The following is a 23322-nucleotide window of genomic DNA, read 5'->3' on the forward strand; positions in this document are numbered from 1 at the left end:
CTAGAGAAGTCCGAATTGTCTTGTAAAATGAACAAGTGACTGACAGCCGGATGTGGCCCTTGGCGGCTGCTTCTGACGAGGGTGGACCCTCGAGTGAGTGAGACGCACCTTACTAGGTAGCGATGCTTGCGCGAAAGGTCTGATAAACTATCACACGAGCCGAGACGAGGCTGCACACGTAAAGGGCAAGAGATTGGGCGCACAGACACTTGGTCAAGTCAACGGCGCAGAGTCACGTACATATCCAAGCACGCACGTGCGAAATCCGTCACCGTGCTCACCCTGCTCGGGATTTCAGTCTACCTGTTGGTCCACGAGTGCTCACAAGAGCACGAATACTCACCACGTCAAACGGATGAAAGAGTGACGCACGATGCTTATCACAGATCCTATGGATAACGGGAGAGTGCATCGATTCATGACACCTCGAAAACGGAACGCTTCCAGATAACAGTATGGTGTAATTGGTGCCGCTGAGAACCACGAAGACGACACGAGGGCTGCATGGTGGAGCAGCAAGCCCTCCGCGACGCTCGTCTGGACGACCAGAACACAGGGCCTTCTTGATGAACTGCCGCAACCAGACGACGTCCTACGACGTCCCTGTAGCAGAGTGACCTGGGTGCGAAGCAGACCGACGAGGAGGGTTTGTCATCGGCGATGTGATGTCACGTGCAGCGCTCCTGATAACTTGTCGAGTCTCCACCGACTGCTGCCCTTCCTTACTGTCCGACACTGCGCACACACCCTCTCACTCTCCCGCGCAATGTCTCCCGCCCTCGATCCCGCACATAAAACACGACGTGTCCTCCTCATCGTCGACGCACAACTCGGCCTCCTCTCCGACCCCCCAAAGGGCGTCCCCGCCGCCCCCGCCGTCAAATCTAACATCCTCCGCATCCTCACCGCCGCGCGCGCCGCATCACACCCCCCGCTCATCGTTCACGTCCGCAATTGCGGCGATGCCGGAGAGCCTGACGCGCCGCACACCCCCGGCTGGGAGCTCGTCTACGCCCCGCTGCCGCACGAGCCCGTCATCGACAAGCTCAAGAACAACGCGTTCGCCGGCACGCGCCTGTGCACGCTCGTCCCCGATGACGCGGAGATCGTCGTCGTCGGTCTCCAGAGCGACTTTTGCATTCGCGCCACGTGCAGCGCCGCCCTCGGCCGCGGGAACGAGGTCCTGCTCATCCGCGGCGCGCACGCGACGTATGATCGCCAGGAGGTCTGGGCGGGTGGAGGCGTCACCCAGGCGAGCATGGTCGAACGCGAGATCGAGGCGGAACTCGAGGAGGCCGGCGTCGTGCTCCTCGACATGACCGACGTGCCCGACGTCTTTGCGGATTAGCGGCGTAGCCGCGAGGCCTCGCAGAGGGAGGGGAGGGGGACGCGTCGTCGTCATCGGTCACTATCTTGTTCTTGGGCTTGTGTACAATCAGCTCTGTTTGTATTTTCTTGTCCTGCTTACTTACGCTCTGCACTCTGATCATCACACGCACACGCAGCATTCTCTCTTTCTTTGTTTTGGTATCATCATCGCACGATATACGGCATACGACACACTGCTGAATTGTATGGCTTCGCAGCTTGGGGGGTTTGGGTAGATGCGTGTATAGAAAACATGTCGCAATCTTCATCGCAAACATGTCATCATGTTTAGGTAAATAAAGCCGCTCGTAGGTCCGTCACTCCGTCAGAGCGCAACGCTTCCAGATCGCACGATACCGCATATCATGGCACAGAACAGCACGGCAGAGTATGTTTTGATCACGTCCTGGGGGCATACTCACATTCCGTGGCCTATGGCCGGCTCTGCTGAGGCCGCACGCTCGTCCAGCGCCCAAGCATGGTGGCAATGTAGATCGTCACGCGTCAGTATACATGCGTCGGCGGTCTCGCCGATGCAGACGTACTAGAGGGATATTCGCATTTGTTGGAGTGAGCTAGTCTCTGTGGCTTACTATACACAGAAGACAATCGTTCTGCGTAGAAGAAGTGAGCTCATTTCTCCTGTTGTAGGAGTTTTGGTGCTGACAGGTCAATGGAGTGTCGCATTTCGGAATCATCGATCTTTCTTTGAGCATAGGTTGGTGGAGCCCGGGTTCGGATACTTGTGGCAGCCCCCGTTTGTGGACTCTGATACATTGCGCAGGTGACCGAGCAGACCACTAGAGTGTCCACAGATGAGGGAACGTCCTCTTCTTATTCGATGAAGAGAGCGCTTAGGTTTCATTGCCCTTCATTTCTCGGCATTGATGCGATGCGGGCTGAAGGCTAGCTTGTCGACATTTCTGTTTCGTAGAGAATTTTTGTCTCTCCATGAATTTGTCAGCTCTCCGCACACACCGTGACCACAATTCGATAGTTTGACACTTCTTTCAGGTGTAGTCCGTTGGATCATTATGTTGACTGCGACTCACTCCGAGTCTTCGTTATTTGCCTCTAGTCAAGTCAAATTTATCCATCGCGCATTCTAAATAAGTACTGACCTCTCTCGTATTAGTCATCAGCATTATTTGGTGTTACGTCGGTGGCGATGAAAATGATGGGCTGTCGAGCTTGACATATATGAAGCTCGTTTACAAACCGACAACCCCTATCTCCCCGCATCGCACGCCCACTGCATGCCCATTCTATGGAATCCTTCATGTCTTCGTCCGCACCTCATCCCTCCGACTCCACTTACTTGATTGAAGCGGGCGTAGGTGTCATCATCCAAACGCTATTCTATGGCAAGTATTTCGATTGTACAAGCTGCTGATAAACACTGATCTGGAGACGTTCGGGCAGGTATCTTCATATTTTTCTTTATTTTCTCAACGCGCAGCCTTCTGTAAGTCTAGTCCGCCTCGTATCCTCCATGGCGTTCATTGAGCATTATGACCAGGCGCAAGGGGTTCGAGTCCAGAGTAAACGTGGCCATGTTGGCAACAACTCTCTGTATTTTTGCAGCCTCGAGCGCCGTATGGGCATTGTCCCTAGTTCGCTTCATCATGATAATCAAGACTATTGATTCCTCGAACCCTACACTGTCACCGGAGCACAGGGTTTACACAAATCAAGCATCTGAACATATGGGGATCATAGTCGAGGTTATATCGTCGATCAATGTATGTATTACCTGCACCGTTTATGCTCTCGTTCGTAATGCGTTTACGCCTCCTGATCTAGCCCATGTTAAGTGACGCGGTTGTCACTTGGAGGGCGTGTGTGTTATGGCAGGGAAACAAGCCTGCATTGACTGTCGTGCTCTGTTCTCTTCTAGGGAGCGCCATAGGTGAGTGCTGATATATCTCAATTAAGAATGCACCCAACAAGCTGTCATGCAAGTCTCCTTTTTTATATTCGCAGGATGCGCCGCAAATGATTTTTATACGAACGAGACATTGTGCAGAGACGTACAGTATATCGGTCTGGGACTAATGCTATTGACCAACATCGTTGCGACGTCCTCGATCGCGGTCACTGCATGGTACGATGCAATGAAACCACTATGTTAGCTTTGGGTCCTCATTCTGCGCAGGAGACATCGACGATTCATAATGGCTAATCTTGGACCCAAAAGCAAAAAAACGCATGCCGAGAAGATTCTGGTTCTGCTGATAGAGTCCGGCATGCTCTACTGTTTGATCTGTGTGAGTCGTGAGGTTCTGTACCGTAAGAACAACCATATTAAAGACTCCATAGGCGACTCCCATCTTATTCCTTTTCATCAAGCTTCCTACAGAAGTTTATATGATCCAGTGGATGTGGCCAACAATGACTCACATTTCAGTAAGCTCTTCCTCAGTTAGACGCTTGGAGCATCATCTCAGTAGGCAATCAGGGTATCTATCCCACTGGTGTGCTTCTCATCGTCGCAATCAAGCGAACAATATGGGACTCACTCAGCGAGTTCGAGAATCAGGTCTCACTGCCTGACATCCGGTTTCGCTCGGCACCCGGCGACGTGGAAGATACGGGGACACAGTACCAATTTTCTGATCCCCGACAAATATATCCGAGTGTAGCAGGTCAGGCAGTGGCGAAAGAAGCTGTCGATAGGCTGTCTGCTACCCCATCTATTAATGAATCGGTGGTGATTTGGTAGGCATGGGCACAACCGTGTCGCGGCAGTGATTTATGGTGCTCAAGTTCATCTCCCTACACATTTAGGCATCCCCCAGGCCTTTGAGCCAGTTGTCCCGGCTGAGCTCGACCATCTCTGTGATGAATCCTCCGACTTTTCCTTGGCATCGGGCTCGGATGTGCACACCCGTTGACGATGAGGGATGACTAGGATAATTTTGGACATCTTCGTCAGGACGGATGTATAACGGACCGATCGCGTGTCAGTAGCGTCCGCACTGAAGCGCACCGCAGCTCGGGAGACATATGGAGAATAATATGTTGGAGAAGGATCTATACTGGTATAGTAAGCCCATATAGCTCAACGGACCATCAGAGCGCAGGGATGTAGGGTATCAGTAGTAGCGACCTTGCTGAACGTAAGTTACTAGAGGATCACGCAGAGCGGGATATGCCTGATGCTCTTTTAGGCTGACTTCAAAGCTGACCTTCGGGCATGTCGGATCAAACTCTGAGCCTCTTGAGCCACTGCTTGCATACAGCCCCGCCTCTCTTTTGTCTCTTTTGGAGGAGTTCCGTCGATCCTGACCTGTTGATGCTTGATCGTATTGTAGGGCGATTTTCTCGGTGATGAACGGTAGTGGGTGGTCTGGCAATGTCTGATTTCCCAGGGTGCGCGTTTGTAACAGTAAACTCTTTGGCTCAAGTTGTCGATGCTTCGTGATTTTACTCTGGCTTGACAGGACGGAGTATGCATGCGGTTCGCAGAAGGCTTCCACTGGCGGCATTCTTTCAATGGAGAGAGATTCCACGTCCCGTGTCGCTTAGCACCAATGCGACAGCATCCCGAGCTGAAGGACAGCATCCCGAGATGAAGGACAGCTGTTTGTATCATAGAGAAGATGTTATAGTTCATCTTGTCATTTATCTGACAGGCGGTAAGTACGTGCTCCCGCACACCACGCGTTTTCTGGGTGTATTCCATCCATCATCAATCATATTGAGGCTCTGACATCGGGGAATATTATTCACGACATCTGTGTGTTGGCCATGACGAAGATTGGAATGATATCAGTTGTTATCATCAACAGCGTGAGCATTCTAGGACGGTCCCCGAACCTATTATATATCAGCTTCGTGTCCAGAAACCAAAACCTCCCCGCTTCCCAGACCGACTACTTGTCACCTTATTAATCCAATCACCGAATCTGCTGGACGTATTCAACCAATCTCGCACTTCATCCCTCCAACTCCACTTTATTGATTCAAGAAGGTGTGAGTGTCATAATCCAAACCCTGTTTTATGGCAAGTGTCTTGATCTCACATACTAATGCTGATCCCGAGACGTCCGAGTAGACATCTTCATAGTCTTCATTCTTTTCTCACCGCGCAGCCTTCTGTAATACCAGTCCGTCTCGTGTTCTCCACCATGCTGATCGAAGATTATGACCAGGCAGAAGGGATTCGGGTCCAAAGCAAACGTGGCCATGTTGGCAACAACTCTCTGCATATTTGCAACCTCGAGCGTCATATGGGCACTGTCCCTAGTTCACTTCATCGTGATAATCGAGACTATTGATTCCTCGGACCCTATATCGTCACTAGACACATGCTTTACGCGAACCAAGCATCTGAACATATAGGGGCCACAGTCGACATTATATCGTTAATAAATGTATGATGGTATTATCTGTATGGTCTCATTCGGAACGCATTGACACGTCCATATCCAGCCCTTGCTAAGTGACGGGGTTGTCATTTGGAGGGCGTGCGTGTTATGACAGGGAAACAAGCCTGCATTGGCTGCTGTGCTCTGTTCTCTCTTAAGGGGTGCGATGGGTGAGTGTCGTTATATGCATTTTTCCAATGGGGATAAAACCAACAAATCGGCGTCGAGTCTTTTTTTTTATATTCACAAGATGTGCCGCAAATGAATTTTACCCAAATAAAGGATTGTGCAGAGACGTACAATCTATCGGGACTAATCCCGTCGACCAACACCGTTGCAACGTCCCCGACCGCGCCCACCGCCTGATACGATGCAAGAGACCATTTTGCTGGTTTTTGGCCCTCATTCTGCTCAGGAGACATCGACGATTCATCATGGCCAACCTTGGACACAGAAGCAAGAAAACGCATGCCAAGAAGATTCTGGTTCTGTTAATTGAGTCCGGCGTGCTCTACTGTTTGATCTGTGTAGGTCGAAGATTCTATTACCCGAGAAGAGTAATATGAATGACTCAATAGGTGACGCCTATCCTATTCGGTTTCGTCTAGCTTTCTGGAAAAGTATATATGGACCAATGGACGTGGCGAATAATGACTCACATCGCGGTCAACTCTTTCTTGGCTGAATACTCTGAAGCTTACCTTAGTAGGCAACCAGGGTATCTATCCCGCTGCCATAATTCTCCTCGTCACATTCAAGCGCACAATATAGGACTCACTCAGCGAGTTCGAGAATCACATCCGATTTCATTCCGCATCCAGCGCCGTGGAAGATACGGGAGAACATCTCCAACTTTCTGTCCTTTGACAAACGTATCCGAGTGTAGGAGGTCCAGTAGTGGCGAAAGAGGCTGACAAGACATCTGCTGCATTATCTATCTGGTAATCAGCGATGATTTGGTAGGCCTGGGTGCAACCGCGCTGCAGCAGTATTTCCCAGTGTTCAGGTTTCTGCACATACAGGCATCGAGTCTTGGAGCCAGCTGCGCTTTGACATTACTACAACGTTCGATCGTGTATCAGCAGCGTCCGCATTGGATTGCCTCGCAGCTCGGGAGACAGATAGAGGGAAGGTGAACAAGAATATGTAGGAGGGTATGTGCCTAGAAAGACATCCCAAATACATTGTCGGTGCCCTTACTCTCGTTTTCGTCAATGAAGATCGTCAAAGTCAACTTTTCACGAGTCCGTCGAAGTGCAGCTTCATAGTCGTTTCTGAGCTTGATCAGCGGCGTGCGAGGAACAGCACTATGACATGCCATGCCATGCGATGCCATGCGGCTTGTCCTGACCGTATCCTGGGGCATACGCAACTCTGCTTCCCCAGCTTCGCGATCAGGTAGAAGACTTGAGCCGGAGCACGGTCAGTCATCGAGCACGGCCGGAATGTAGAATGTCAGTACGCCGCCCGCATCGGCGACCTCGCCAATATAGACGTAGAGAATCATACAGTGCGCGTGGCATATGCCTACGAGAAGGAAGTGCGTCAGCGTGGGATCAACCAAGAGACTTGCCCATGACGAGCCACATGTAGAAAATGGCATGTTCCTGTTTCAATGAATGACGGACGCACAGGCGATGGTCGTAGTCGATACGACGTGGGCGTTCAGGAACTTGAGCAGGCTCCGCACGTGCACGAGCACGCCGTACATTTGGGACGGATCGGATTTGTCCTCATCCGCGTCGTCTCCATCATGCACATCCGCATGCCCATCTTGCACGGCGTCGCCGGCGAGCGGTCCATCACCATTAGCGGGAGCAGGCTGATGCCGACGTTGCGACGGCGCATCTTGTGCTACAGAACAGAGAGATCAGCGCCTGTCCGGGGTGACAGAGCAATTATGCCAAATTGAAAGAGGACCACTGACCCATGCGTGGATTTGTGCAACCTTCCCATACAAGGTCGAGCTTGACCTCGTCCGTGCCCGCAGAGATCTGGAGTCGACCAGCGCCATTGGCGCGCACGGCAACGATGTCGGCCATCGGGCGGAGGCGGTCAACGAGTGTGCGCAGCTTGAGTAGTGGTGGGAGGAGGATGTGGATCTGTGCGCGCGTGAGCGTAGGCACGCATACATGAGGCGAGGACGGAAGAGCAAGAACGAGCGCGCACGTCGGGTTCGGGGCACAGCGGTTCGCGGAGTCGCTCGACCTCTGCGGGCTTGAGAACCTCTATCCGCACGTCGTGTGTCACCTTCATCCCACCGCCCGTGCTCGCGCCGGCACCTGCCGCGGCGCCCGTGCCCGCGCCGAGGATCTCGAAGCTGAGCACGGCGACGTCGCGCTTCTTCGCGAGCTTCATGACGATGTCGTCGGCATTGGAGGAGGACTCAGAAGAGCGCAGCGCGTGGAGGAGCGCTTCTGTGCTGAGGAGGAGCGAGATCTGGTTGTCGGCATTTGACTGGATGCGGTAGTCTGTGAAGAGTGCGATCGTACGAATTTGGCTGCGCGTGCGAGAAATTAAGGTCATTCAAAGCCGCTGGAAGTTTAAAAAAGTCATGGTATGTGGATGGCATGGGAGAGTAGGGAGGTTCATGCAAGAAAAGAAAACGGGCACATACGACCAGACTTGGACACCGCTCTCGTCCGTGTTGCAGATGATATGCATCTCCGTCTCGTTGAACTTGATGATGCACTTTTTCTGCAGCTTCTCCACTGTCTGGATAATTCCTGAGATTCAGCCCCGTCACCGTCAAGCAAACTCGTTCAGGCCAGCGCAAACCGCGCGGGCAAATGAGGGACGTACGGCGGAAGGTGGCCACATTTTGGATGGAGGCGCGGAATCGCATTGTGACGTGTAATGCGCGAGTGTATGGATTATTCGGTAATTACGACGTGTCGAGATGTGCGTTGTGGTTGACGACAACGATGGCGACGTCGAAGTGGGCGTCGTGGGTGGTCGCGACGAAGAGAGTGCGACGCGTCTGTGGCGCAGATTGGACGCATCTCGGCTGTTCGCAACACCGGACATTGCCCCTAAATATCCCCAAGGGATATCCATGGTATATTGGGAATATACCACGGATATACCGCAAATATCCCTGGCAGGGAATATACCCCTAATACTATCCTTCCGGCAGCGTTCGGCCAGAAAACCGTAAAGATATTCTATAGCTTTGAAATAGGATTCTGAGCGGGTGAGACCTGGCATGTATACTGGCAAACACTCACACTACTGTCCTGTTTAATTAAATATACCGGAGGGCTAGTATGTCATTGAGCGGAACGTTTCCGGTGGTTTTGAGGGGTGTTCGGTAACTTCTATGCACGATGGTCACGACGATGTCACAGAGCCGTGATTGCCGCATTCCAACTCCGCTTCCAGGAGGCCTGGATCATGTTGCTTTTTCTAGATATTTCCAAATGGGCCGCTCACTGCGTGCACCGCAGGGTTTTTCCCAGGATAAACCATGGATAAAACTATGGATAATGATAAAGTTCTTGTTTAGGTTTGTTTGAGGAAATTACCTAAACAAAAACTTAAAGTTTATCCAAAGTTTTATTTCAAGATAAAACTGTAACATAACATTAGGTTTAAGCTCAGACATTTTCTTTAAGTTTGTCCTACAGTAAATCCCGGGATAAAACTCTGAATGATCTTTAACTCTTATGTCACAGGACTCTTGTCACACACAATAAAATACAAAAAATGCCACATAAATTCAATGAATGCCTCAGTGGTCATTGCAGTTATCAAGAGTGTACAAGGGCTGGCTTAAATCAAAATTCATGATAATATGTTGGAAAACAAGTCAAACGTCCCACCTCCGATCACTTACCTGAATGCCCTTCGAGATGACCATGGACACGTGGAGAGGTCGAGCAAGGGAGCGAGAAAGCGGGTTATGGAGGCTAGCAAGGATTCAAGAGCCATCTGGTGTCGAGCACAGAGGGACAAGCCTACATAACGGTTGTTTCCGAACCTTTGAGGCAATCGACCTTCCGACGCTACTTCCAATCTTATTTCACCTTTAAATGCACTCCTCTGAAGAGACCACTGATAGAGAGAGAAAGTCTAGTCGCCCGAAAAGATCTGTCAAGGTGTTGGCAGATATGGTTCTTGAAATACCGCAAGAAAACCTCTGAAAGAATAGTCAAGATGTTGATCCAATCTACATTTCGATTCCCAATCGAACCCCAGAAAAAGTACAATACACTCCATTCCGCTAGTAACTATGTCAACAACTGATATCTATGATGTCCATCGAGTATCGTGCGTCGTCAACGAGACGGACGACGGACGAGCGTCGAGCGAGCAAGGTTTTTACAGGCCAGCCGCCGTCCGGAGCGCAGCATAGTTGGGGACACCGAGGCCGGTGACCTATTGCAACAACCATGAGCACGTCATCGTAGATGGAAAGGATCAGATGAACTTACAGGGTCCCATCCGGCCTTCGCTGGGAATCCGTTGGTGCTGCAGCCAGGGTTGTCACCTGCGCAATAGAAAGTCAGTCGTCGTTTCGTGCGAGGTGCGTATGATTCGGGCTTACCAGTTGTGATGTCGGACAGCGCGCTAAGACCAGTGGAGTACAAGAAGGGGTTCAAGAACCCAAGCGGGCTGTCGCCGGCGGCCACCAACTCGTCGTTGAGCAGCGTGATGATGCTCGCGAAGATCGGACTGGAGCAGCTCGTGCCGTCAACGGTTGCGGCGGAGCCCTGGTGGTAGATCTCGACGGAGTGGCCTGCTGCGGCGATATCGGGGAAGCCGCGGCCAGAGGCGTTGTACTTTCCGCTGTTAGTGCTGCCGAGCGCGGAGAGGTAGGTCGAGTGCGCGGAGGTCTGGTAGGAGGGGACACCCCAGTAGTTAGAGAACCCGCCGGATGAGAAGGCGGCCGAGGTCTCTGGGTAGCCGGAGGTGGCGCCGACAGAGGTCACGCTAGAAAGAGGTCATGTCATTAGTTATGAAGAATTGTCTGAGGGACGCGAGGTGTACGTACTACGGGCAGCCTGACGGGAAGGTGGGGACGAAGGTAGTGCAGCTCTGGCTCTGTGAGCCGGAGACACCCCCATCGCCGGACGAGAAGAAGACAGACGTGCCACGGGCGCCGAGCTGAGCGTAGGCGTTGCATAAGTTGCTGTGGTTAGGCGCAAGAAGGCGTTATTAGAACTGAATTGATTGAAATAGGTCAGTCTGATTCGAAACTTACTTGGCGAGCGAGCGCGAGATGTCGCTCTCGTCAGAGCCATAAGAGGTCGTCATGACATGAGGAGGCGTAGTTTCGGCGAGAAGGTGGTTGGCGGTGTCAAGGAAACCGAAGATTCCATCGTTGGAGTCGTCGCCTACAGAGATGAAGACAGTGGGCACACCCGAGGCGACACCGATCGTGTACTGGACGTCGAGGTTCTGAAGTCGGCAGTCATACTTTAGTTCAAATACCTGATGTTCGAAAGGTCAAATAAGACGCACAGCTTCAAGGCCGGCGTCGCTCGAGCTCTGGGGGTCCGATCCATCATCGAGTGTCTCAAGAGTGAAAGTCGTAGATGAGGACAAGTCCTTGCGCAGCGAGGCCAAGAAGCTCTTAAGGTCAGACTGTGATGGTCCAATAGTCAGGATACGATTGCATAAACAGGCGAGAAAGTCACATTACCTTTTGCGGGTATTGATCAATATAGCCGGTGACGGCAATTTTGTTCGAAGACTGCGTAGCGAGGGTCGTGGGGATGCCGTACATCGCCTGGAGACAGGCAGGAGTCACGGTCGTGCTGCAGGACGACGGGACTGCGTTGCTGGTCAAGTTGGCGTCCGCGACAACGGATTTGACCTTAGGCAAAGGAATAGCCACAACGGGCTTGCGGTTAAGCGACGTTGGGAAGCTGAGTAAATATTTAAAATACATTTCTTTGTCACGTGCGATGGGGAATGTGGGAGACATACATGATTGTGGGGTGCACGAAGTCAAGGTGACCCTGGAGGGAAGCAGGGATAGAGTACTCGAGAGTGCGGACGGTGTCTGTGTCAGTCGACAAGTGCTTGAACGTAGCGAACTCGGCATCGAAGAGAGAGTTGGCTTTCTCGACAGTGACATTGACCTGAAGCCAGTCGCCTGCGGGCGAAGCCTTCGTGGCAGTCAAGCCGTTCTGGGATAGCCACTCGTTGACCAAATCGAGACTCTCCTGCTTGGGGGCGACGAAGGCTTCAACCTATGCACCATCAAAGCAACAATCAGTCAGCGATTCATGAGGTTTTAAAGCGAAAGACCGTATGCACCTCCTCCTTGGACAGGTACTGCTTGTACTTCGGGCTGCTGGGAGTGCTAACGGAGTACAGAGCATCCTCGAGTCCCTGAGGGTTGTTCTGCACGAGCGCCAGACGCAAGCTCAAAACTTGGCTCGAGGGTGCCGTGTCGGTCTTGACGAACCCCTGCGGGACGTTCTCACGCTTCTCGTGCACACGCATGCGCGGGGAAGGCCCAGCCGCAGCGAGCGCAACGAGGGAGGCGAGGAGGGCGAACTTGACGTTGAAGAACATCGCAAGCAAGAGCCGAGCAGGGAGCAAGCGCGAGCTGTATCAAGAGACAGAATCCCTTGAGTTCTGTGCTGCAAACAAGAGGGAGCCTTTATAGTCGGGCAAAGCGGGGACGACCCGATAGCGCTTTAGCGGCGCTAGTTGTGACACGCTGCGCTACGAAGAGGAACCTATTGATTATGCCGATGTAGAGCACAAGAGTCTAGAAGAGACCACATGCTCATGGAAGGCGCAGACCTGTGGAGAAGCCTACGGGTGCCGGTGTACCATCAGGCTTCAACGTCATGATAGACTTCTCCTATTGGATTTGCGAAGATTTACAGCGGATTTGCAGTGAATTTACCCAGCACGAAAGATACAGAGCGGGATGAGTGAGATCGCATTTAACGCAGACCACGAGGTGCCCCGGTGGTAGTCGACGATGTGCATATGGACAGCTGGAACATTGTCTCTGGTGGCCAGTGGTGGCCGTTGGCCTGGGGGAGAAAAGCTGGTTCCATCAGAGGCGGCAGGCGAAGGCACGCGGCACTTCGTAGGGGCATGCATGGCGAAAGAATTCTCGGCTGTGGTCGTCATGTGCAGACATGATAGTGATAGCGAACCCGGGCACCGAAAATCGACGACTGACACCTGTTGGATGAGGGGCGTACATGCCCTTATATGGTTGCAGTTTATATACCTTTCGTCTGCCAAGCTGCCAAGAACTCACACCGTGTCTGTCGTTGTCTTGTCAGGTTGGCTGGAACATCTGGAAAACACCTCCTAATGATATTCCTGTGCCCGTTTGAAGTGGAACTGAGTTGAGGCTCATTGACGTTGAAGCAGGAGCATGGCAACGATCCGCAGCGCCGGCTGATAGGAGCAGCCCGGCGCCATGATCATGCCATCCCGTCCGGCCCCGAAACTATTTTCTATACGTTGGCATGCTGCCGCACAAGGCTCAAGCACAAGGTTGTCAACAGCCCGGCCTCAAACCTCTGTGCAGTCTGAATCTGACGCTCTGAAGGTGTATTCTCTACTTTCCTTATGTTTTCATCTTCGTTGGGAAATCACCAATGTCGATTTCGGCAAAGGACACCCGGTTGAGCCTTCTTGTAGCTTCCTGTGGAACTTGCGACACGGATTTGCGTTCTCTGTGTCTTGGATAGGATTCTCGTATAAATTGCAGTGAAAGTGAGTGAGACTGACAGTGACATCCATGATCCTACCGCACATTCTCGAATAACTGTCACCTCGATATAAGTACTCAATGGGCATTGCCCGCATCGATCCGAGACACGAGTTCTGCATGATATAAAGGACATTGGGAGGGCTGCGAGCGGGAACAAGAGAATGGGCATCGTATATCGAACTGAAAATGTACACGGTGCGTAGAATGATTCAGTGGAACTGTTCCAACAGGTGTTCATTGTTCAGACTCAATAGCGACGCACACTTTCACTTCCCTCTTCGCACGACAATGGCTGACCGGGCTGCTCCTCGTCCCCCCTCCTGACGGATCCAAGCTCTCACTTCATCCGTATCTACACACGTGAGCGAGGACTTACCCATAGATCGCGACCGTGTCAGCAACATTCTCGCCTCGCGTCTTACCTACTTATAGCCGCCTCGCTCAGTGTGTTCGCGATGCTTGAGATGTGATCTCCACACTCTTACGCTCCACTGATCGTCTCTTGTAGCATTCATCAAGTCGATAATTGCCCATGGGTGTTTATCAGCATATTTTAATAGATTCATTAGCATCACGATCAAAGGTCTTGCGCTCATCGCGTGCACGGCCGTCGAGGTTTCGTTCCCGTTCCTCGCTGTGTAATTTTGTCTGATGACAACGATTTTCAAATGGTCGGCCTAGCTGATCGACATCGTACGTTCGATAGGGCATCGAGACGCGGCCGGAGGTCGGTATCGCCTAATCCATCGGTAGACATGATCTAAACTCACGGATAAAGGTCAGGATGATATCAGCGCCCTCCGTCGACACTTTCTCGATCAAAATTATTGGTGACTCTTTGGCGCAGAATAAGTAAATCGCGATCTTCATTGGTGGACGTGCGTTAATCGTGTCATTTCATCTCACATACTCTCGTTTCAACATGTCAAGTGCATTCTATTGATGTCGCACTGCAATATTCCTAGTATTCGAAGTATATTCACGTCAGTCCAATTCGACTGTCTCGCGCTCGTGATGCTCCTTCCTCTAGCGCTCGTGATTTGATGTCGCAGACATGGGACATATGAGGATGCGGACAGCGATGTGTTAGGATAGAGGTATACAGAAGAATGAAGGGGCGGGGGCGACTATCGTACGGAAACTCACATACCGCCTCTTCAAACTAGAGCTCGTTTCCTCGCCCTCGCCCTCGCGCCCGTCCCTGCCCTCGTCCCGACACTGATCTCTTCCCTCGCCCTCGCGCCTGTCCTCTCCCCGAACCCCGTCCTCGCCCTCTTCCTGACCCTCGCTCGGTTTCCTGTCCCGTCTCATCACGCACTAGTTCCTCATCGATGTCATGCCTGTTCTCCTTGTGGCGCTTGAGGGAGTTCCCGCGCGAGAGCGCGTTGCCGCATGAGTCACGGAAGGCCCTCTTTGATTTGTGACCTTTGGCCGTTGCCTCGTGCAACTCCATGTCTGCCTTGCTGCCAAACATTGACTGACACTTTTTGCAGCACCATATAGTGTCCTCGGAGGTCTTCTGTACCTGACTTTGGCTCCCCGAGGCTGTTAGATACGAGGGGGAAGGCCCTCCTCCTGCCGCTTGTGAGACTTCGGGTTGAAATCCGTCGATGTAGATGTCTTCGTCGGCGGATGCACCTGATGCATAGGTTGTATGTGAGAGGGCATAGTCCTCGTCGTCAACAGATATATTCTCGTCGCTGCTGAAGTTGGCTGTGGCCTGCATCTTATGCGTGTCTGGCCTTGACGCCGAGAATTGGGATATGAGGTCCGAGCGAGAGGCCTCATGGGTCTGTAACAATGGGCTCGAAGACGCGCTTGGCAGCTGCTGAGGAGCAGGCTTCTCATGGTAGCCTGACGGCGGATTCAGCGCATGAGCATTGGGCCACACATGTAGGAGGTTCTTGACTTACCGTGCTGGCTTCGCTGGTCCCCGAGTGGCGGCGATGCCTGATATGATGAGGACGCCGTGTGGCCTGGCGGATATGATACGCTCCCCACTGGAGCCCAGGTTATGCGCTCAGCGTAGTGCTGTTTATGCAGTTTATAGCCAGGCCTGTTGACCTTGATCACGGTCTTCTGCAAGGATAAAGACATAGACAATGTGAGTGATATCTCGTATCTGTAGGGGAATCGAGCTGCGCATGCCAACGCTAAACAAGGAGGTTGACTCACATCTCTGTTGAGTTCTAAGGTATCCGTCGCTGAATTGAATATGTCGTCGTCTACATATTCCAGTAAATCCCGAACTTTCGTGTAGAACGATCCGGCGTCGTCGGTGGGTCTGTTTGTGAGACTCATGGGAATGAGTATGAGTGGGTATATGAGTATGAGTGGGTAGATGAGTATGAGTGGGTAGATGAGTATGAGTGGGTAGTGGTGTGTGGTGTGTGGGTGAGGGTGATGTTCGAACACAAAGGTAGAGTTGGCGGTCTTCTTGTTCGCCCTTTTATACTACAGGACAACAACGATGTGGCAGGACCCGCTGTGTCTTTCATCTGAGGCGAATCTTGCCATCCATTGGGTGGCGACCAATCCTGTCCAGCGGCGATACAATTTCTTCTCAGAAGTCGCCACTAGGACCTCGTGCCCCAGATATCTCGGATCGATAGAGAACTCGCGTTATAAGAATTGTGGGTCCAAGCTTGGCACCGATTATCGGTGATGGCGGCGGTGTTGATTGGAGTACAAGGGAAACTTCGCTTGTGCCGAGTGACCCTCCAGGTTCAACCGGGCATGTGAACTGATGGCTGCCATCGACTTCGCGCACGTATTCTACTGCGGAAATTTTGGCGTCGCAAAGCGTTCATAGAATTGTCTAAGTCTTTGTGGTTACATCAAGTGAAAAGCCTTCATTCACGAAGTTGTGGGAGCGGCTATATAGCCGGGCTCGCTGTGAGCTAGCTTGAGACGATGGATTGTACAGGAGTATCTGCAGAGATATTTTGGAGCGATCGCAATCGATCGGCTCCTAAAAAGTGCGAACAACCCAGCTGAGAGCAGACTTCGACCTTGTCCTCAGAGTTACAGATGCAGTGCTACTAAACAAAAAAAAACTCGAGCCTGAACAAACTCGAGCCTGGTCAAGCTACGATATACGATACCCAGGCTTGCCGCATGGATGGCAGACGATATAGGATTTTGAGGTACAGAATTGGCTGTGAAGTTCATCAGATAATACGCTGTGCACGCCACACAATAAGAAGTGCACGCCACACGCCCCTAGAAGAACTCGGTGACAGGAGTGACGCCACGCCGTTTTTGAAGCTATCGTAGCCTGACGTGTGTTCAAATGAAGTAGCGCTAAGAGGGCCTGAATAATGAGGCGCCATTGGGAATTGGTGGTTCATGACGATGGGATCAAGGACACGGCTATTTCAGACATTCAAGAGGGCGGAGAATGAACAGGGTGAGCGGTGAGCCCAGAGCTGAGAGAAACCAATGTCGAAGTCCGAGCTACACAAGACAGAATGGCGCTTATACAATAGCAATCTGATGGGCACATACCCATCGCATCACCTTCACAATTTCTAAACGTATGGTATGGCTCTAAAACCATATAAACCTTGGGAGGATGGCTTGAGAAGAACTATTGAGCGAGAGAATGGCGCATAGCTAGTAGCGTGCAGATGTAGATAGGGATGAAGTCACCGGGAAAAGCCGGCGCGGTCAACTCTAGGACCTTATCGGGCGCTCTCGGACGACTCAACTTCGTCGACTCATGTTGACGCAAGCGTCGACCAACGCGAGCACCTTTCGATGCTTCGGGTGGGCCGATGAACGTTCCACATACTGAGCGGTGACGCTTTGGCTTACTCGTTCGGCGTGATCAGTCTCCCCGCCAATCTTGTCTCATGGACAGTGTCCCTCGCCCTTCGCCTGGAAGTTTCGTGCTGATACCACTGATCCTAGTCAACCTTCTACCTGTTTAACTCGATTTTAATCGCATTCAATGGTCTGACTTGCTTCGTGGATCGCGTCAGCGTATTCGTAAAAATTCACGGTCTGTTCAATCATTTGGAATCTTTTGCAAGTGTTTGCGTTGCTCCTCGAGCATTCGAAAGGGTTAGGAATGCTGTTCATCGAATTTCAAAGCGTCTGGTTACCTTGCCTCTGAGGCTTGAGCTCGAGCCTTCAGTGACAGCATATTAAGGGTGCATATGATCCGGTCGGCAGTGGACCAAGGTGAGTCATCATGTCGGTATATTTCGATCCTCTTTAGTCCTCACAGGACTCTCTCCACATTTCAACACTTTTGATGCTCACGTCTCCTAGATAATCCGATGTTACTGGACTTTAGGACAAGAGACCGCAAAACGCGATCACGTGAGGCTGCTTTCGCGGAGTTCATATCTTGTAGCCTTGTTCGCGCAGACAATGGGATCGCGTCGGGATAAAACCAGTGCACTTTACTCTGCATGCCATTGAACATTCTCCTCAATTTATTTTCAAACCAGTCTCTCAATCACATCTCCCCCAAGTCTCTATTCCAGTGTCATGCCTTTACATGCAACGGACACCTCAGAAAGAAAGAGCAAAAGGGCCTGGACGAAGCCACTACTGGCCGAATCGGTGGATCAAGCCACTCCCCAGCAAATACAGCTCGCGAACGACATGTCATACGAGTTTGTCGGACCTATGCCAGTTGGCTTATTCTTGAAATCGTTCCTGGACCGAGCATCGCAACCTATTCCCAGGAACTTCAAACGGAAATTTCAGGAAAACTTGTGCAAGATGAGTGGCACAGACTTTGTGACGAATTTTGTACGTGTTATTCATCCAACCTACCATCAATTCCAATGACACGGTGACACGGTGATAGATTAAGGCCATAGGCGAGGCTGGCTTATGTTCCAACTTTTCTCTCCATGACACACGAAGCAGGCGGTACTACACCCGTAATCCTGAGATCACACTCTACAAACTCAATGACGCCGTGACAGGAAGAATTGACTTGACACGCATGGAGATGCCAATCGCGTGCCTGTCTCTCGATGACGATCCTTTCATCGACATGGTCACTCAACCAGAGTCCCATCGAAACAAGATGTCTTTCGAGCGCTATCCAAAGCGGTCTATTCGTGGACAGATAATCTCTCACACTACTTGGCAATTCGCGAACCAGCATCGTTGCTTCGCATTCTCGGTGATATTTCTTGACGACTATGCGAGATTCGTGCGGTGGGACCGTTCGGGCGCGGTTGTGACTGAGCTGTTCAAGTGGAAGGAAGACCTGGCGCACCTAGCACTGTTCTTTTGGAGGTTCAACTGTACATCAGATGAAGGGCGCGGGTATGACCTGACAGTCACGAAGCCAACTACTAAAGAAATAGAACTGGCGAAGGCGAAGTTGGATGAGTGGGCGGCGAGGTCAGCGAAGGCCTGGGAGAGGAGCAACGGAAAGGAGCAAGAGCAAGCATGTGCCCCAGATTCCTCTTACAAAGCTGACGAGACATTCCGGAAATTTTACATGATAGACGACATCTCTGGCGATGTACGATGCTTAATAACTTCCCACCCTCAATGGCCTGCACACACACTCACTGGGCGTAGTACACGCGGGTATATGGCATTCGATGCTCAGACGCAGCAGGTTGTGTATTTCAAGGATACCTGGCGCCAGCATCACATGAATCCTGAAGGAGAGACGCACAGATATCTAGAGGAGAGAGGTATTCAAGGAATTGCGCCTCTCGTATGTACAGGTGACATTGCGGATCACACGACACAGACGGATAGGTTTATGCACAGACAGTGGTGCTGCGCAGTTCCCGACATGGTGGGGCACCAGCACTACAGGCTCGTTTGGGGGGAGATATTGCGGCCTATAGATCAGTGCAGATCGACAAAGGAGATGTGCATGGCAATCTTTAATGCAGTCAAAAGTATGTGGGAAACCGTATGAATAACGGTCCTTGAGGGCTGACAACTTTGCTTGGCCTAGCACACGGAGAAGCATACTCTGTAGGCATATTACATTCAGATATCAGCGACACGAACATCATGATCACGGATGAAGGCCACGGAGTTCTCATCGACTGGGACTTGTCGAAGAGGTTGTTTGATGAAGAAAACAACAAACACAGATCAATGGTCGTGCGTTGCAACTTTTTCCAGGTTTAATGCGCATTCAAACACAGCCTCCACATCACCAGGGAACTTGGCAATACATGTCCATCGCTGGGATGCAAGAACATGACAAACAGCAAGTGTTGTCTGATGACCTGGAATCATTCCTACACGTCTTGCTCTACTGCAGCCTCGAACGCCTCATAGACGAACACTCCTTTCTCTCAAATTTCATGAACGGCTACTTTAGGAAGCCATTCCGCCTCGCCGATGGCTCCATCTGCGGATTAGATGGGAAGCAGGATTTCTTATCCGCGACACGAACATTATTTCCACAACTTGATAAGATATTTTGCGCTCCACTTGCGGACCTCATCGAAGATCTGCGCGTGTTGTTCGTTCCTCTCTACGCGTGCCGGGACAGACGTGATGTGGAGGGCATCGAGAGCGCGCTTGACAACTTGACAATCGAAAAGTTCGTCGATATCTTCGAGCGGCACCTCGCAAGGTCAGATGAAGAATGGAAATGTGAGCCATTAGAGCGCGCAAAGGAGGAGAGGAGAAAACGCAGCGTGGACGAGGCTGATCTGGACCATGAAGGACGGTTCAGCAAGCGGAGGAAAAGCTCCCGATGATCGCTTACCGTTTTCTCATGGCTCAGCTACCAGTCCGGGTCGTAGAATATGAAATGTGGGGGTATAAATACGAAGTGCATTCAGTGGCAGACCTGAGAGGGATGTATTACACGAATTTGTTTTCATTCGGTATGGCGAGATCAAAGAAAAAGGCACAATGCGGCGAGGATGTATTGTTGACTCACCAGCACCTGCTGGTTGCCTACCCCCTCCCTTATCTGTGCCCCACACCGTTGTGCATCTTGTACGCTTCATCACTCATGTTCGTCTTCAAACTTGAGACGATAGGTGTCGCAATCTCACTTGTTGATCCAGAGTTTCGACCGCTCGGTACATCATGGATGAAGCTCTTTTTACCGCTTAGACAGTGTCGGCTGTCTGCCCGTTTTCGAGGAACACACTGGAGACTGACGGGTTGTAGGTGATGTGAGGTATAGACAAAGGAGCTGCATCCAGTAATTGAGTAACATGTGCAATACATGGCTCCTATGAAGAAAAGAAATCGGATCTGTCGTTCCCATCGTCCCATATGAGTGTCGAGGCGGAAATATCAGATGTGAGAGCACTAGATAGCCTCAATTTCTTCGTCTCGGAGTTACTCTTGCTGCTATCATTCGTGCTTGCAGGGTGAGCCTTGCGTTTGTTACTCCGCTTCGTCTTGAAGTCGAGAGGCTGCTTTCCAAGTAGACAATCGCTTCTGTCGTCAACCCAGTCCTGTTGGTCAATATGTGAAAATATATCTCTGAGTGGTTTTGACGATTTCAGACTGTCCTGAGCGTCTTCTTTAGAAGGAAGCTTCGTGGTATAGAGTTTAGAAGGCTTTGTGGAACGAGGCGCGTAGAGCGGAACGAAAAGTTCCCGGAGGTCGGAGATGATGTCGACGGCTGTGGAGCAAAGGAGCGTTGAAAGATACTCTGAGCTGAACTTGGCAGGGATGAGTAGCATGAAGCCGTTCTTTCCATCTCCACCGATGTCTCTGCCGCTGGCGTCCTGTACAGCGTAATCAAAGACCGCGTGGATATCCCGAAGTAAAGCAAACCGGTCGTTTTCGGACAGCGCGCGCATCTGATATCGGATGCAGTGATAGAGGTACACGTAAAGAAATGATTCAAGATCATGGCGAAGTTCGTGTGGTTCTTTTCCATGATGGCGAAGAAGACCTAATGACATGAACTGCCAAGTACCCTGTCACTCTCTTGAGATCATGGTACTACAGTAAGGGGCATATGCAAGGACAAACTCACCGTCCTCATCTTCAGTCTGGCCCCCGAAATCTTGGAATCTGTCCTTCGAGACAGGTCCCAGTCAATCAACAGACCGCGACCGTCATTGGTGATCAGAATATTTCCGCCACTGATGTCTTGATGCAGAACTCCAGCGTCGTAAGCCTGTTGATGGGCTAGATTCGCAGATCATCAGTATTAGGAGAAAGTATCACGATACAGTCGATGTACCTTCAATCGAATCCAGAATGACTTGGGAGAGCTCCTTCGTGGAATTGTACTGTCTCAAAGGGCGTCCCAAGTCCCGAAGCACCAATCGGTGGTGCTGGTGATGCTTCACCGCTGATACTCGAGAACACCATGGTTCCCCGTAGAACTGGTGAGTCCGCGTCTCCTGTCCATCGATATCGCTGGAGCAAAGAAGACGCGGAATCCTCTGAACGTTCGCCTTGAGGAGATCACGATAGGTCTCTCCCTCCTTTTTGTAGCCCTCTGCGACGTAGCGCCAGCTATCCTTGAGGTACACCACCTTCCCCGTAGCAATGTCGTAGGCTACGTACCCTTTTGTTCCCCTGCCAGTTGGGCTGTTGGTATACCACTCTGGATGAGACGCGACAAAGAAATGCTCGCGCCTGTCCTCGTCATCGAGCACCCGGAATTTACGGAAGGAGTCATCGGATGAGAATGGTGCCTTGAGGATGTCGCTCTCACTTCCACCCTGAGCCATGGTAACCTCAAGGGCATATTGCTTGAGAGCGACCTTGGCACACGTGATCTCATCTGATGTCGGAATAGATACAGTGGTGTCATGGCCGCGTGCCGAATCGGAGGAATGGGAAAACCTCCACAGAAACATCGCCAGGCGCGAAGGATCATCTTTCCAGTTGACCCGCTCTGTGACTATGGCTCCAGCTCTATCCCAACGAATAAAGCGAACGAAGTTGTCAATGAAGATGATGGAGAACAGAAATGTCCGGCATTGAGCACCAAGCTGGGCTGCTGCATACGATGTGATTTGCCCGCGAGACTTGTTTCCGGCATTAGAATTATGTTCGAAAACATGCAGCTTGGACTCTTTCGCGCTATATTTGCGAATCTTCTCCTTGCGCGGTTGGGTGGGCTCGGGTGTTGGCAGTTTGGAAGGCTTCTCTGGGAATGACTTTGGATCTACAAATGGATCCTCAGATAATCGCTTGCGCTCAATATGGAGTTCCATCAGGAAAAAATTGGCGCTCGACTCATTCTTGTCTCTTTCCTTGTAGATGGAGATATCAGGCTTGCGCTTGTATCCTGTATCTTCGCGCATGGTCGTGTCGACAAGGAACAAGTCAGGGCAAAGCCCTGTGTCCTTCACAGCTTGTATCTGCAGGACGTTAAAAGCAGTCAAGAGATGCATCAAGGTTCCAAAAAAATAAAATTCTACAAAATTTGTTTCAAAATCTGTTTCGATTGTGAGAGCCTTGAAGCATTGTTGGTAATCCTTGGGAAGCATCGTCCAGTCGTCGGGCATGAATGCATTGAAAAATGCGTCGATGGGCATAGGCCCAATGAATTGGTTCCTCATCTCTTTCACTAGAGCTTTATAGTCTCCGGATGCCTTCGAGTCTTCCTCTCTGGTTTGAAAACGCTCTGTGGAAGATTTCTTGTTAGAGACCGGGGTGCTCTGAAGAAGTTGGAGCTGTTGGGACATTTTGAGAATTTTGAGTAGATGGTCACGGAGTAGGATGAAAGACACACGCTCACCAATGAGCTTGGACTGGGTTAAGTACAGAAAAACAGGGGCTCCTGTGACTTAGCCACGCATAGCAGGTGCCACCGTCGTTGAAATTGGAAGGTGTTGTCAAGGCGTGGTCCCTTTGCCATGTGATGTTTAAACTCCGCGGCCGCCTCTAGTTTGCGGATGGCGGGCTTCCATCAGGACGTGCCATGAGGAGCTGGCAAGCTTGACATTGCTCTCAATTATT

At 51.2% G+C, this 23322-nt stretch overlaps 7 protein-coding genes across 7 annotated transcripts; 3 read left to right on the forward strand and 4 right to left on the reverse strand.

Moving 5' to 3' along the window:
- Nucleotides 1-737: 737 nt before the first annotated feature.
- HETIRDRAFT_408829 (uncharacterized protein) lies at nt 738-1614 on the forward strand. Its single transcript, XM_009546656.1, has one exon. It carries the CDS (start codon nt 767-769, stop codon nt 1346-1348), a length of 582 nt encoding a protein of 193 aa, XP_009544951.1. The 5' UTR covers nt 738-766; the 3' UTR covers nt 1349-1614.
- A 1033-nt stretch (nt 1615-2647) lies between these two features.
- HETIRDRAFT_426215 (uncharacterized protein) lies at nt 2648-4090 on the forward strand (the record flags this gene model as incomplete). The annotated part of the gene is made up of 8 exons (XM_009546657.1): nt 2648-2747; nt 2953-3110; nt 3172-3208; nt 3266-3277; nt 3352-3472; nt 3524-3635; nt 3688-3774; nt 3827-4090. 8 exons carry the CDS (start codon nt 2648-2650, stop codon nt 4088-4090), a joined length of 891 nt encoding a protein of 296 aa, XP_009544952.1.
- Nucleotides 4091-7161: 3071 nt separating this feature from the next.
- Nucleotides 7162-8583, reverse strand: HETIRDRAFT_57794 (uncharacterized protein; the record flags this gene model as incomplete). The annotated part of the gene is made up of 6 exons (XM_009546383.1): nt 7162-7265; nt 7371-7511; nt 7666-7840; nt 7908-8238; nt 8356-8464; nt 8541-8583. 6 exons carry the CDS (start codon nt 8581-8583, stop codon nt 7162-7164), a joined length of 903 nt encoding a protein of 300 aa, XP_009544678.1.
- Nucleotides 8584-10058: 1475 nt separating this feature from the next.
- Nucleotides 10059-12191, reverse strand: HETIRDRAFT_127284 (serine protease S53; the record flags this gene model as incomplete). Its single annotated transcript, XM_009546658.1, has 9 exons — nt 10059-10115; nt 10172-10227; nt 10285-10670; nt 10732-10869; nt 10942-11138; nt 11202-11324; nt 11383-11608; nt 11670-11935; nt 12003-12191. 9 exons carry the CDS (start codon nt 12189-12191, stop codon nt 10059-10061), a joined length of 1638 nt encoding a protein of 545 aa, XP_009544953.1.
- A 2402-nt stretch (nt 12192-14593) lies between these two features.
- Nucleotides 14594-15528, reverse strand: HETIRDRAFT_165388 (uncharacterized protein; the record flags this gene model as incomplete). The annotated part of the gene is made up of 2 exons (XM_009546659.1): nt 14594-15285; nt 15345-15528. 2 exons carry the CDS (start codon nt 15526-15528, stop codon nt 14594-14596), a joined length of 876 nt encoding a protein of 291 aa, XP_009544954.1.
- A 2517-nt stretch (nt 15529-18045) lies between these two features.
- On the forward strand, nt 18046-20135 carry HETIRDRAFT_316880 (uncharacterized protein; the record flags this gene model as incomplete). Its single annotated transcript, XM_009546660.1, has 4 exons — nt 18046-18195; nt 18254-19316; nt 19376-19527; nt 19587-20135. 4 exons carry the CDS (start codon nt 18046-18048, stop codon nt 20133-20135), a joined length of 1914 nt encoding a protein of 637 aa, XP_009544955.1.
- Nucleotides 20136-20621: 486 nt separating this feature from the next.
- HETIRDRAFT_314935 (uncharacterized protein) lies at nt 20622-23048 on the reverse strand (the record flags this gene model as incomplete). The annotated part of the gene is made up of 4 exons (XM_009546661.1): nt 20622-21320; nt 21380-21534; nt 21590-22721; nt 22782-23048. 4 exons carry the CDS (start codon nt 23046-23048, stop codon nt 20622-20624), a joined length of 2253 nt encoding a protein of 750 aa, XP_009544956.1.
- Nucleotides 23049-23322: the final 274 nt, after the last annotated feature.

The sequence above is a fragment of the Heterobasidion irregulare genome (assembly GCF_000320585.1).
Source record: "Heterobasidion irregulare TC 32-1 unplaced genomic scaffold scaffold_04, whole genome shotgun sequence".
Lineage (NCBI taxonomy): Eukaryota > Fungi > Basidiomycota > Agaricomycetes > Russulales > Bondarzewiaceae > Heterobasidion > Heterobasidion irregulare.

Excerpts from the sequence above, each read along its gene's own strand:
- HETIRDRAFT_408829 (XM_009546656.1), top strand. The coding sequence starts at position 767 with ATGTCTCCCGCCCTCGATCCCGCACATAAAACACGACGTGTCCTCCTC.